This window comes from Anser anser (assembly GCF_964211835.1).
Source record: "Anser anser genome assembly, chromosome: 12".
NCBI lineage: Eukaryota > Metazoa > Chordata > Aves > Anseriformes > Anatidae > Anser > Anser anser.
Window position 1 is genome coordinate 12106840 of NC_139733.1, and position 15602 is coordinate 12122441.

Consider the following 15602-nt stretch of genomic DNA (forward strand, 5'->3'; position numbering starts at 1 on the left):
TATAAACGAGAAAGACCAAGACCTGCAAGTGCAAGGCTCGCAACTGTGGAGCAGCCAACAACATCCTACAGCATGATACCCTTCAGCATCAGGGCCCTTTTCTTTCCAAAACTCTAAGCAGAGTTGGCAGAATTTGGTCACCCATTTAAAATTTGGCAAGGACATTAGAGCCATAGAGATAAAAAATGTAAGATCCTTAATAATTCACTTTTGATTTTGCATTTAATGAGAGATTTTTTTATACCAGTAATTCTTAGACTAACCTGGTGTGGTAATAATGGCATTCCTTCTATGTCATCTGTTTCTCTAGCTTCCATCACTGCAGTATCTTAAGCAGAGGTAACAGTGCAGGATAAAAAACTGGATTTGATAAAGGCTTAAAAGAAAGATAACATAATAAATATTCTTTCCGAAGACTGCCTTTAGGGGTGTATGGGAAGAGAAGAGAAATAGGGAAGGAGAAGTGACAGAGGTGTGAAATGCATCTTTTTTCATTATAGAAGGATACATTTTCCAGCAAGGCTGGCAGCACAAGTCACATTAAGCCACAGCTGAAGTTGCCTGCCTAATTCCTCTGGGATCACACTGAAAGCATGCCCCATAATCTTATGGGATGTGTTAAAGCTTTGCTGGGACTCACTCAGCAGAAACTGTTTGGGATTATTCCACACAGCACTAATTCTGCTCTGATTTAAAGGGACACCATCAACCTAGTTTAGACACAAGACGCCCTGTCTCAAGACTGTCCAGCTGTAAACATCTTCTCAATAGCTGATATTTTTGCCATTCGTGCCCACTTTGGTTACCTGGAAATTAAAAGGAAACAAAAAAATGGGAAAAAACAGGATTATGTTAGCACGATGGATTCACACCTATTGATGGGCATTTGAATAACACTTTGATAAATGAGTATAGTGATCTATTGCACTTACTTCTATGCGCAACTAACACACTTAAGTTATTTCCCATGGCTGGCTCCACCGAATGTGTCGCAGGCTGCAATTTAACATCAGTAAGTAGAAGTAAATATTTTATTCAAAAGGCAGGAACTAACACTTTTCATGTTATCAAACCTGATTTCTCTTCAAGACTGCAGCTTCCATACCTGCGGAATTAGTGTTAGCTTTTATGTTATGGTGTTCTATGCTTTGTAAATAACAAAAAAGGGATACTGCCAATGCCCTCCTTTTTATGAGCCTAGAACATGAAATTAAGAGGAAGAACTAAAGCAGCCATGAAATCCCCATTAAACAACTAATGGTTTCTGAAGCATCTTGGAGATATTCATTTTACAAGGCTTATGCTGCAATCTTCTATCATTATTTTAATGAAATAAAGCCTCTATTTCCAGAGGCAACTTTTTCTTTCAAACGCAAAAGGCATTTCGGTTACAAAAAAAAAAAAAGAAAACAATTCTGGAATAGGATTCAACACAGAACCAGCAGGAAATTCAGAAAAGCTATATTAAATGTTACCAAAGATAGGTTCTTAAACTTTGGAACAGCAAATAGAACAATTAAGACTCTCAGTTACACGCATCATTATGTTTAATATGAAAAACATTTCTAGATAGAAATCATTTATAACAAAGATCCATACCACCTCTCAGATAGCATCTTACATAGTCACAGCTGAAGGAATGTGAAATATTCATTGTAGGTTTCACCTATTATATTGTGTGCTTTTTGTCCCACACTTTGCTTGGGAAATAAACCTAAACAAATCAGCTTCACTTTGTAGATCACGTGAAATTCACATCTTGACTGCATTTAAATCAATATTGGTGGCAAACTTAAATTACATGAAACAATTCTCCAGAAGAACACCACTATCAGAACGCACACCCAAATGCACCCATTCAGCACGTGACATTCTCCAAGAGGCCGTAAAGATTCACACTGCAAAGATGACAAGGTAAGCACATTCTAACAGAATAAAACCAGACTGCAGAGATTTCAGAAGGTGGCACGTAGTCAGCAGGAGCTTCCAGGCTCAGGCTGCAACAAAGGAACAGGTCTAATGCATTCAGGCAAGAAACACATTCCACCTGAATTCATTCAGAGTCTGGTCTTTCCAGTGTGATCAGAGGCCTCTTTGCTTTCTCAGGATTGAATCATTTTCTTCTGCGTGTCAAAGACGTATCTTTTAAAGAGAAGAGTGATGGTAACAGGTTGGGCTGAATCATTCTTGCTGCTTTCATCCTCTTTGTTTGCATCTCCCTTCCCTGCCTTAGATTTTTTCTTGGAGGCAGCAGTGAGAAGCATCTTGGTTTCTGGCTTCAGCCCATCTGTAAAAACCAAGAACATGCATGACAAAACGGCTCAACATCACATTTCAGTGTGTCTGGAAAAAATGAATAGGCAACTTTACTTCTGAAACCAACCAAAGGAAATAAGAAAGTACATCAGGTACATTAGGAAAGTTACATTTCTGTATCACTTCTGGACTACGGTAAATTACATGAAAAGACAGACAAGCCTTCAGACATAGTTCACAACAGCAAAACCCCAAATCCAGTGCAGTTTCCTACATGATCATTCCCAGACCCATTCTACTGCACACCCTGCAACAGACTTCCCTAAGCTCTATCTTTCTACAGCCTTTAAAGTATTTAAATGCAGACAAAAATTTAAACAAGCCAGGCCAACTTGCCTGGTCTAGGTCTTTTACTCAGCAGACCTTTCCTATTATTTACACACATTTCCCAGTTTCCTCGCATCAGTGAGAGTATTTATAAAAACATAGGTCATGAATGAAAAATAACAAGTGCTAAAATACTGAAATTGTATAGAGCCCTATACAAAGAGAAGGTTCTTGAATGTCTTTAGTCTATCTCCTAGGCTTGCCATAAACACACTGCTTAGTTTTAGCAAATGATACAGCCCTTTTTTAATTTTGGGCTAAAACACAGCTAAAGGTTATAACTCACTTCTAAAGGGAACCAGAATTAACCTACGGATGACTCTAGGGATCTAAACCAACCTGAATTTTTTCTCCAGATATTTGCGTCCAGACATAAAAACTAGCCCTTTTCTTCGTAAATGGATACGGCTCACTTAAACTTTCCTATTTTATTTTGACTCGACACATTGGTGACATTTTAGAGAAGAAATGCAAGATGGCAAAGTCCAAAGAAATACCATAAAACAGGAAAGATGCAGCTCCTAAAAGACCACTCCTGAAGAATTGCTTTCTTAAAGCAGAAGAGAGAAAACTCCTTGGAAGCTTATTCAGCACCACCTGAATACACTGAAACGTGGTTCTCAGGCACTTGGCCAAATTCAGTTCAGGTATTTTTAACCTGCGGTGTCACATAACCTTATCTCAAACACTTAATCAGCTTCTCCCCCCTCATATTGAAATTCAGCTGTGGATTCTCATATCACAGCCTGACAAAAAGATTGAGATGCTTATGATTTACTGGAGACAGGAGGTCTACAAGCGCAGGTGATTTGCTCTGTTCCAGACACATCCAGAGAGCACTTTCAGCTGATTGCACGGGGACGTGGCACCAGAGCCCACCTGCTTGTCCCGCTGTGTCAAGTAGCAAATTGTTCCAAGCCCCACGCGAAGGGAAGGCAGGAACCAGGGAAGTGTTGAACCAAGACTTGGAAACTGCCCATCTGCCATTGCATAACCAGAGGTTCTGAAGCAGCCCTCGTGCCTTGCCCTGCAGCACAGCAGCGTGGGGACTTTCACAGGCAGAGGGGTCTTGCTTCTTCCAAGACATGCAAGAGCACGAGAGGAAAACAACACAACTTACATAACAAAACAAACTACATCTCACACTAAGGTTGCAGAAGTCCAGCCTAAGGCAGAATCAAATTCACAGAGTTCTGCAGATCTCGTGTTTCGCAGTCACGGCAGCAGCAGATTTCTCTTTTCAGATCGAATACAAGAAAGCAATGATTATTTCATTGTGGAAATAATTGAGAGCGTTTTTCCTCGATGGCTGAGAAGTCTGATAATCACTATCTTTGCACATGTAAGGTTCAATTAATCAGACTAGATGATATGGTGTGGCCTGACCACATACTTATTATATGGTTTTATTATATGGTATAGTCATGTTTGATGCAGCTATTTCTTTTTTTTTTTTTTTAATTGGACACTTTCATACAAATCCCATTAATATCATTAGTGTTACAATCACTCCATCTTCATTATGCAAAATAATTTACCATTACATGAAAAGCAACTTATTTCCTATTTGGAAAGCTCCAAGATCATCCTGGGTGCTGCTAGAAAAAACAGCAACACACAAAAGTGAGGAAACCAAAATAAAAACAGCAAAAAAGAGTGACCTCATGCAGCCCTGCTCTCTACCTTTGCAGGATTTATTTCCTATTGTATGCTTTCTACTGTTTTGACCAACCTAATTGTAAGTGTCCCTGAACAGTGTTTCCTCCACTTTCCTGGGAAGACCATTTACTTCTCTGGACAAAGAAACATTTTATTTTGCTCTCTACTTGGTTTCCCTTTCTCGGTCTTATCACTATTGCTACGTTGCTGTTACTGGCACATTGCTGTTTAAGAAAGATGTTTAACTCCAAATCCTCTCAGAAAGACACACTTTAAATTAATTAAAGCAAACAAATCCTAAAACACTTCTATTTACGTTAGCAGGCTTCGCGAGACTAATTTCAAAAAATGCTAATTGACGGAAAGGAGGGAGGAAGGGAGGAGGTGTGACATTAAAACTGCAGCCAGCTTTCCCTTGCGGGTCTCTGGAGCTCGGCAGGCGGCTGCTGCCGTGCGATCCTCCCGTGCAGGCTGTAGGGCTGCTGGGCACTGATGCCTCCGCACCAGGGCTGCGTCGGTATGGGGGCGAAGTCCTAGCCACAAGGATGAAATCACCTCTGACAAAACTGAGCTTCAAAAGCTTCCAGTAAAGCCAAGAAGCACTCGGACTGCCCGACGTGGACATTACACCCCAACACTCAGTATATCCTCTTAGGCGTCTAAACAAAGAGCCCCGTGCTTGAAAAATGTCTTTTTCAAGAAAAATAGCATATACTGCACATATACAGAGGAAAACACTTAAAACCAAGCAAATCTCACCTTCTCCAACCTATCAGTTCCACTTCCAAACACGGGGAAGTAAAAATGCCTCACCTGCAGCTGTTAACACCTATTTGGATTCAAATAAGGCATCCCTGGTAAGAAGTTTACAGAAATGGAAGAATGTGATGGCTCCTACACGTGAAATTATGGGCTGAGAGCCAAAGGCAGCCCAGGTATTATTAAATTCACAAGGTATCTAAATTACCTAATCAGATCCCATGGCCCTCATTCTGCAAACAGATTAGGTGGCTGGCATCATACCCTAACAAATGGCATTTTCTGTTTTTCTGCTCTGGTGCCAGGAGGTCTAAGGGCTGAAGAGGTTCTGCGATACGGAGCGGCACAAAGGACCAGGCAGGGAGAGACAGGCGGGAGGCATAATCGGGGTTTCATCTACCTCCACGGATTTCTCGCGTTACACACAATGCATGCTTTGCATTTTACAAAACCAAGGAAATGAAGGGAAATATATCTGTCACCAAAGAAGACATCAGACCTTTAATAGCTGAAATGACGGATATTTTTAGATGGAGGTCTAGTTTAACTTACTTACATTAAGGGTCTAATCTCTCCTGAACAATAGCTATGTTAGCTTGAATACATAGTGAGAAATCTGTTCCATTAATTAAGTGCTGCCTGTACTACTCGGATTTGTAGCAAATGTTAATAGATTTTTTTTCTTCCTCTGTTGGACAATTACTTTATTTTTCCAAGTTGCTAATGGATTAAATTGAAAAGGTCCGTGTGTTAAAAAAGACTTTAGCTTCAAAGTTCTCAGAAATGCCTTGCATACAACAGTGAGAAATACCTATATATTAATATTATTAATGGGCAGTCCTCAGAGGCATAGAAGAGATCTGAAAGCTTAGCAAATTCATTCCCACCCATCATAACCACGTCTGTAATAAGAAGCACCCAGGTCTTGTGTAAAATATACTTGTATATACTAACCTGTATTAGATATGGAAATCTAGTAGTAAAACAGTTCAATCTACTTCATTCTTCTAGTTTCAATTACTACTACTAATTACCAAATAAGAATATCGGCTCTTATTCTTGGTCTCATCACAGTCTCAAGGATTAATCCAAACTGAGCCATTAACAAATGCAAAAATAAAACCTGCCAATTTGCAAACTCAAATAAAAAGCAATACATCATCAGGAAAAAACATTTTCCAAGTCTAAGAACAGTTTCATATGCACAAAATACAGGATAAGTGCAACATTTCATACAGTTTTTACAAATAAATCAAGCTTCTTAATGATTTGCAGTATCTCAGATTTGAAAGCATTGTGTCCAGCAGTTTTACAATTACTCATAAAAGAAGTTCAGTTCAGTTTGCATGGAAACATTCACGTTCCAGCAGCTTAGTATGGAAATGGCACATTGTGGAGTTCTCATGTCTAAATACAGGAAAACAATTTTTATTTTACTTTTTTTTTCCCCCCTTTTCTCTTAAATGAAGATAAGAGAATCTATGCAAGTTTTAAGGTTTCTCTAATACTACATGTTCTTCTTATGATAAACTTCATCAGAGGTCCCTGTAGCAGGGACTCAGCAGAGCCTGGTGTTACACACTCCCCTGCTGACCGCCAAGGTCTCCACGTCCGGCCCAGGGGATCGGCTCCACACCAGACTGCTGGCAAGTGGCAGCCAGCACACAAATCACAACACGCACATACAGCACATAAATGTCCGTAACCAGCAGGGTTTGCTTGTGTTTTGTTTTTACGACTACTATGTCAGCTGGAAAGAGGAAGAAAGCCAGTGCAGTATCTTTTCTTCTAATTCCTTTTTCTAGTCCAACTGCAGGATGACAGACTATTGCTGTGCTTTCCCCCCACCTACATACAGGTAGCAGCTGAAATAAAAATGTAAGTTTAATATTACTTTACATTTTACATTATCTCCCTACTTCACATCCTTCTTCAGTAAATGTTGTCATTCCTTATTAGTGTCATCTTTGTTGGCTTTTCTTTTGCTGCTTCTACTCCTTGAAGGGATTGCCAAGGGTGGCCTCTGCTATTTCTCCTAAAATCCAGCTCCTTCTTCCCTGACTCCCAATTCCACTTGCTATTCTGCATTTCAGCAGTTGACTCTTTCCTTTTCCAACTTCAATTTTCAGATTTCCCATCTCCAAATTATTTCCTGCTTCCCCAGATCATCTTCTCTTAAATACTGAAGAATAGTCCTGTCTCCTTTGAAGATAATTAAACATTTAAATGGAAGATTTTAAAGACTGAATGCTAGACACATTGCAGATGAGAAGCCAGATAACAAAATATCTCACTGTAGCCCAGCCAGAGATGGGAGTAATTTTTAAGCAACTGATAAACACGTCAGTGAAAACAGGTGTAATAATATAGGTCCCGGGCACGCTCTCCAGCACAGCCAAGGAGAATCATTTATTTTGCTGAACTTCAACAGCTTCCTTTCTCATATGCACACACGTAGAAAAAAATGCTAAGCATGCTAGCTAGCACTGATGAACATGAAGGTACTAGCTAGCATAGATCATTGCAGATTTTCCTTATGGCATTTAGAATTGTAACGGTATGAAAATTAAATTACAAGATTTCAAGTTTCTTGGTTCATGAGAACTTGACTTCCAGAACAAAATTACAAATCCATCCTATCAGCAGCAACAGAAAAAAGTCAGTAAATGTACTTCAGCAAGCGCCAGCAGTTTGCTGAGAAAGTGTTGGCCCAGAGAAGGCTCACAACTCTGGTCACACTTTTAGGAAAAAAGATTGAGGCTACACCAGTAGCAGTCAGTGGAACAGAAAATACTCCTTTTTGCATTCACAGTTCAGAGATTCCTAGACTATTCTTGACCTGCTGATACTGTTTCCAAACCTGCCATTCCATCCAGGAATTTGTGAACAGAGATTCAATGGGAAACTGAACCGTTCTCCCTTCTCTAAATGTTCTATTTACTTCCTTAGACTACTGCAGATAAAAGACTCAACAACCTGCAATTTCTTGTTACCTGTCAACATCTAAATGTTAAAAATTGATGGAACATCAGAGAACCAGTTAACATAGCACATTTGATGTCAGAAGTAATTTTTATCCTAAGTAAATGTAACCTTTTAGTATGACAGACATTTTTCTTTCTTCCTGAGGCAAGGAAAGAAAAGAGCAAAACTTAAAAGAGGCAAAGGTTTGAGGATAATCCTTACTCACAATGGATTATTCGTAACAGCTGTTTTTCACAATTTCAGGATTTCCTTAAATTGAACCCTGCGAGCCTGAACCCTCATTACACAGTTAAGGAGTGTGTGCCTGCATCAACTCTCCTGCTAACAGAGTACAAAACCCAGCTGACCTGAAAACCAGAAGTGACTAGAGGCCCACATGGAGACATCCACCCCAGTCCGATGCAGGGAGGCTGTGTCAGAGGGGGAAGACTGCACTCTAATAAAGCTTACTGCAATGACTGGCACTTGCTGGTACTGCAGGACTTCAGAATCCTGTAGTTCAGCATAACACAAGAAAGAACAGAAAACGTAAAATCCTGTTGCCTGAATTCTTTATATTATGCTATTGGGTAGCAATTCTGCTTCTCTGCTAAAGATATATCCAGAATTTTAACTTTTGATTTTATTGCAACTGAGGTGGTCATTTCTCTCCTCCAACATCCAGCAAAGAAAACTTGAGCTGATCAGCAAAAGGCTCTCTTTCTAAAGCCTTCCAAGAACAACAGTCCTGTATTACTCTGCCCATAAATTCTATATTGAGAACATCAGATATTCCACATCACAACTAGTAGACTGGATGGCTGGTCAGGTATAGACTGCTGGCCCTGTCTAACTTGCTGTCCCATCTGCCTGTCATTAATATATCATGCATCAGAAAAAACAGAGATGAAAACTGGGTCTTGAGCTAGAGTCTGGGATCAGTTAGAAATACCCTACCCAACATCAGGGTCAACACCCACCAGCCTTTCTAGCCAAAAGACTTAAGCGCAGTGCTCCTACTGGAGCCGATCTACTCTACTCCTAGGCATTCATCACCACGATAACAAGCCTAATGTAATTACCTAGACAATTTCAATGTAATAGTTGACCAGAGATTCACTCAAGAAACAAGGGATACTCCTGCTGCTGCCACTCCGAGGAGCTCAGGATTTGAGCTTCAATTACTTTCACAGATCAGGCAATGAACTTTACTTATGTAAATCCCTTCACAATTCTCCACTAATTCTATTTTGAATTCGCACCACCTTTTCCCACATCTCTCGTCAGCTCTCTTCAGAAATATTCTGTTGATTTTCAAACTCCAGAGTAGATTCATTTTTCTCTTTTGGCTGGTACAAGATCTGCCGTTATCACCTTGCCTGGCTCGTGAATATTAACAGAAGTACAGCATGAAGCTGGCCAGTGAGAGCAATCAGCCTCCATGGAGACCGGGAAGTGGACTCCTTCCTTCCAAATGAGAATTACACTAATGCCTCAGCATGGCACTTGGGATCTACTCAAAATATCCATAATTCATTGTTTGATGACAAAGACCAGAAAAAAAAAAAAAAAGTCTTACAGCCACTTGGAGCAGAAGTAGACTGCCGCATGCCCTGACCAAACGCTGCCATGACAGCCAGCCTGCAGAGCTGCTCCTGCAGCTCCAGCTTGGTAGGCTCTGGTTGGAAATCCTTAACTACTAAAACATTTTCCCATAAACTGGGGAACAGCTGCCCCGCACCACATCACAGAGGGCCGCAGTTCAGTGGTGAACTGAACTGAGTCTTGTGTATCAATTTGTTAAGTTTATACAGGCTTCCAGACTGAAAGGCATTATTACAAGAGGTGGTAATGCTGGAAATAACATGGATTTCATTATGGGCTCCCACTTAGCAGAGAAAGAGCTAATCTTCCTTGATGAGGAAGACAGAAGCCGTTTTAATTCAAGAGGCTGACCTAGGTGAAGTCGGGGCCAAAGCTGTATTTGGAAAGCTCTCACGTCAAGCTGGACACAACCCTTTCAAGCTCAGTGCCAACTCTACACAATGGCTTGAACTGCACTCTCCGGCAGCCCTTAAAGGCACATTTTGTATCTTGGCTTTTGCTGCAAGCAATCAAGAAAGAATGCAAGAAAACAAAACTGTTTCCCAAGCACTGTTTGCTGGTGCCATAATTAATATAATCAAACAATTCCACAAATTGCTTCCAATTGCTGGCGTCACTTTCATGTGCAGAGCCAGACTTTCAAAGAAGGGCCCTTCTTGTCCTACATCCTTACGCTGGTAACCCTTGCTTCACACAATAGTAAACAAGCCCTCACTAAATAGTGTAGGGTAATTTGTACTGTAATAGGTCCCCAAGGCACCATGGACACAATTTGAAATGCCATCTAATTTTTCTTTTTAATTAAAAAAGCAGTTACTATATTTAAACAACAACACAAAAAAGTTCAGAGGGGACAGTTTGGAGTTTCCCACAGCTCTCTGGGACTTTTCTCAAGGTCAGGAAGAGTTTTATAGGCTCAATTGGTACAGATTTTTTTCTTTAATTAGTCTGCCATACCCTCTGCATGAAGTCAGCGTCTTTATTTTCAGTCTGATATTTTTCATATTGCTAAGTGGAGCTCAGGCTCCAGTATCACCTGAAATCTATTAGCAGCTGAATGGTTATCAATACCATACGTCCCTATACATGCCTTGCCTGTCCCACCCTCTCCATAGTCCTAAACTTGCCATCTAGGTGGAAGGCACTCAGCTTACCACATTGCATTGAGCGTGTGTCTTTAGTTTTATAATTTATTTCCAGAAAAACGCTCAGGATACGTTACCCGATTTCCAAGATATACATTACATAACCACATTTTAACCTGTTTTTTGTTATGATTAAAACCCAACACCGGATACAAACGGACCACTATCATCTGAAGCCATGTAGCAGGACAGCTTCTGCACCTGACCCTTCTCCACTGTCAGGTGCCACTGCTCTGTAACCACTTCATTAAGTAGCCTACACAAACCCCCACACACTTTACGTTATTTGCAGTTTCCACTATGGGTTTTCCAAAACATATCCTAACCCAACATACCCATCAGCCCCAAATAACAGCTCTGAAATGAAGTAACACTGAAATGAAGTGACACTTAAGGTCTTAATTTCTTGGCTAGTTGGCCATACTGCAATACACACCGGTTGAAAGTACCAAACCTGACCTTGTCTTAGAGGCCAATCTGTATCTCAGCTGCCGTTACGTTGCGTGCCACAACCATCTGTTGGCTAAGCCCGTCTAGGACACCTCTCTTGAAGAAGTCTTTATACTTTGCACTCCCGGAACATAGCTCTGGCTTGTAGGCTTCACACAGTTTTGTTTCTGATGCCAAGCACCAACACAGGTTAGATCAGAGACTCCAGGGCACTGTGATTACAAGGTCTTGGCTATGCAAATTACACGCATACACAATACAATAAACCAACTCACAGAGCTACAAGACAGCAACTAAGGTAATCTTTGTCTTCTAATCCAACACCGTCCCATTAGTCTCAAGGAAAGGATTTTCAGAATAATTTTTGCACTGGCTATGTGTATGTTTTCAGAGCTTTAACAGCTGCAATTATGCCAGCTGAATTATTATACCAGCAATTATTCATAAACTGTTTTCTCTTGATGGTCACTCAAAGTGCCTGCAGTCACTGAGATCACACTCAAGTGCTATGCTCGATTCTCTCAGTACACCAGCAGGCAGAGCTCCCCCAGAAGGAAGGAATACAAAGACAGAGCTGGTTGTGCTAAGCCTGCTGATGATGTGCTTCAATGTTCTTCAAACACCACGAAGCAAAACAAATAACCTAGCCTTCTAAAGTGCATGGAAAATGCCCAGCACACAGCAGAAGCAATTGTGAAAAAAATGGAACTAATAAGGGCAACAAATTAATATAAATATACAAAACGTAGTTGGAAGCCTGGGAGCGTAGACAATTGTAGCTCATTACAATTCAACAGTAGAAAAATTACAGGCAGATCAGCATGTAACATCCAAGACTATTCAGAACACTCAAAGACAGAATAGTGTCTTAAAATCACAGTTATTTGGACCGGGAGGGGAGGATGGTTGCTTATTTTTAGAACTGATCATCATCTCTAGCAATGACAAACATTTGCTGCTCCGCAGGTTGCCTGGGGATCAGGACTCTGCTAAAGTGAAGCTGATCTTATGACAGATTCTCTTTTAAAAAAATCCACCCTCTCTTTTGCAGAATCACAGTCCTACAGGATTTCATTAGCACAATAAATATTGACAGCTAAATGGCTATACAGAGCCAAAACTTGACCTTCACTGCTTACTACTCAGCACAATGGATTTCTGTACTCACACACAACTCAGTGTTCCCTTGCAGGAGTCCTGGCAGTAGAACTCAGTATAAAACCATGACTTCTCATAACACTTTTACATAGCCAGCTTGACAAAAGCCCCTCTTTCATCAGGCCCTGTAATCAGTTGCACTTGCAAGAGCCTGGATACATACAACCTCACCAGCACTGTTCGTTCTCATCACATGGCTTCTACTACTGGTCTGGGGAACCAGGCACATCTGTGTTACTGGACCTCTAACAAGTACTCTTCCAGGATGCAAGAGAAGGAAAGAAACATGCAGACATCAACGTAAGTCAAATCTTGGAGAGTCTAAGACAGCTGCTGTCCAAGGCACTTTCACAAATTTTACTATAGTCACGGTCCTTGCTAATTAAATCCTCAAATCAAGAGGGAGAAAATCACCAAAATGTCCCAAAGAATTTAGCTATGTTATCTAGAAATAGTTCAAGGAACCACCGAGTAAAGGAACTTTCCTAATTCTGAGCCCCATAGAATATCAAGGCGGGACTAAATTTAACTTGGGCATGGGAGTTGTCAGGTCAGAGCCATGCAGCAGTGCACTGAAGATACTGATTTATTGTCAGTACCTCGCTCAGTACCTACAAAATAGTACATAAACAAAATGAACAATGCTTATGCTCTGAAACAACTAAAAATGTTCTGATTTCAACAAAAGGGACTAAAATTTCTCCAGCCTAGTGAAAAGGCAGCAACAACAACAAACAGTACCAATGTACAATCTCTCCTACAGCAGCCTTTCAAAAATGCACACAATGCAGAAGAAGTTCAGGTTTGCAGATCTGCCACAGAATCAAAGGCAATTCGTTACAAAGCAGCTTCAAATCAAAGTGCTGGATCCACAGGCCTGCCTGTAATCCTCCCATCTTGCTTGCAACTCTTGATGTGGAGTAGGCACCATAGAAGCCAGTTAAGCTGGACCAACACCGCTGACTTATCCCAGGCATCTGCTGCTCAGCGCTGGTCCAGAGTTTAAGTTTGGCGATATTCATCTTCCCCTGGGCTGCCTTTATACAGAAATCCTGAACAATGGGACTTCAGAATAAAGAATAAAACATTTTAAAAAAAAATTAACTTCTAGGCAAGGGCCTTTAATGCGATTAGAAGGGGGAGGGGGATTGGATAGCAGCTTTTTCTTTTTTATGTTATGTATATTGTGTGTAAACAAATATGCAATTTGCTTTAAAAAGATAAGGTGATTAAATTTTTATCGGGCTTGTACTCTGTTGTCATCACAACAAAGAGAATTAGGAGGAGGAAAGAAAGGCCTTTTTATTTGAATTATGCTCTTACCAGAGGTTCTCTACAGCACAGCTGTAAAGCCACTCAATGTTCTCCAAACAGGCCCTTTGATTGCATTTTATTCAACTTGTTTGCATTTGGAGCAATCGAAAGGAAAAGAACGCTCCACATTTTGATGTCTTAATGTTCCTTAATACCTTCTTTAATTTATATTAAGCTTCTTAACTAGGGTGATGAATTCTTCAAAAACAATAAAGACCTAGTGCAGAAATCTTTCACACACCATGAAAATTGAAATTATAATGTATTCATGGCTTTTTTTTTTGTTATGAAAAAACATCATTTAGAAGAAAGATTTAAAGTATAGAGAAAAATCCTGAAGTTGTACAAAAATTACTTGATCCACAGAAACAGATGAAAGTTCAAACTAATTACTACAAGGGAAATATAATGTTGTGGGAGGTGGAGCAGAAGAAACAGTATGAGAATCTTGGGTTACTATGAAGTTTTCAGTCTTTTAATAACCTATAAATTCCATCTCTATGACTTCCTACAAAAAAAAGGACTCTGGAAATTTGCGTAATTTTATTTTACCAAGTCCAATTCAAATGTTTGCCAGTTTTTCTATTATTCACAGACTTCTCCCCTAAAATGGCTCTCCAGGTTCACAGCTCCACAGTGTATTTCCCTCCAACCTTCTTTCGCAGCCTGCCAAGACCAACAGCACACACCGAGATCGGTGAACGCAGTAACGGAGCGCTCCAACACCCCCAGCTGTAGCAGCTTCGCGGGGTGTGCGGTCCCTGGGTGAGGTTCCCATACTGAAATGCCATACACAGGTGGGATCTCAGTCAAATGGGAGGCAGGATGCATGAGAAAGGCAAGGGGCGTGTAATAAAAAGTACAGGAGAGGCCACCCAAGGGACATGACTGGATGGGTTTGTTTTTGCAGGCACTATGTTTTCCAGTTATTGTTACAGGATGCTCAGCCTGGTTAAACTTCAAACACAAAATATTTGGCCCATGGAATTAAATCTACTCTCAAATATTCCAATATTCTTAAAAATACCTTCTGCAGCAAATGAATGCAGCTTTCAGTGAAAGTCTACTACTGTATTAATCACCCTCAGCAGGGAACATCCAGACAAGCATATTCTTGCTTTCCATCCCAGTTTGTCTACTTTTTAATTTGATGATCTAATGGAACTTTAGTTCTTTAGTTCTTCACATACATGTGCACATACATATAGCCACAAATACCTCATTTTGCTCCCCGTTTTCTTCCACCAAGTCTGAAGGAGAAATGAGCCAGCAAACCCCAATGCAGTGCCTAGAGCTGCGCTAGAGGCTGGGGACATGGATATGGCATTGGAGACATGAGCATCCTATGCCAGTCTTGAACTACATCAAATCACCTGACAAAATCACCTTGAAAGAGCAGATTTGGAAAAAAAAAAAAAAAAAAGGGATATATCGTTTTCATCTGGAATTACTGTTATTTTCTGTTAACTTCCATCAACTGCTCACCTCTCTTCCTTTTTAAGCAAACTTCCAGAAAGTTCAAATTAAAGCCTCATGAGAACGCCTGCCACATTTACAAAATGCTCATGAAAAAAGCTCACTTAGCTGTACCAGCAACCGACTGGCCACAACAATTAAAACAATTTAAAAAACACACTGTGCTGCCTTTACTATAAAGTAAAACAATGCCGATCTTAATCTGAGTGCACCCCGGGTGAAATGACACCTCCCCCTCCTGAACAGGGTCACACCATACAAGCACAGAAGCATCACAACCTAACTAACACAGCTTAAGAGCGTATATGGATCACTACAACGAAACTGAGGGAGCTTTCCCAACAAGTACTGAGAAACTGCAGACCATCCAAGGCAGCCCAGAATAGCTTCATAAAGCAGAAAGCTGTGCGTCGTCACCCTCTACCACGG

At 40.6% G+C, this 15602-nt stretch overlaps 1 protein-coding gene across 11 annotated transcripts in view; it reads right to left on the reverse strand.

Moving 5' to 3' along the window:
- Positions 1–1429: 1429 nt before the first annotated feature.
- The window catches only part of EEFSEC (eukaryotic elongation factor, selenocysteine-tRNA specific), a 163727-nt gene continuing 149554 nt past the window's right edge, over positions 1430–15602 (reverse strand). For 9 of the 11 annotated variants that reach the window (XM_083795375.1, XM_083795366.1, XM_083795369.1 and 6 more), the window contains one exon: positions 1530–2287. In XM_083795375.1, coding sequence (XP_083651501.1) covers positions 2103–2287 — 185 coding nt within the window. In that variant the 3' untranslated portion in view covers positions 1530–2102. Of the gene's footprint in view, positions 2288–15602 lie in introns of all 11 variants that reach the window. The other 2 variants (XM_083795363.1, XM_083795368.1) reach the window with 1 other exon arrangement.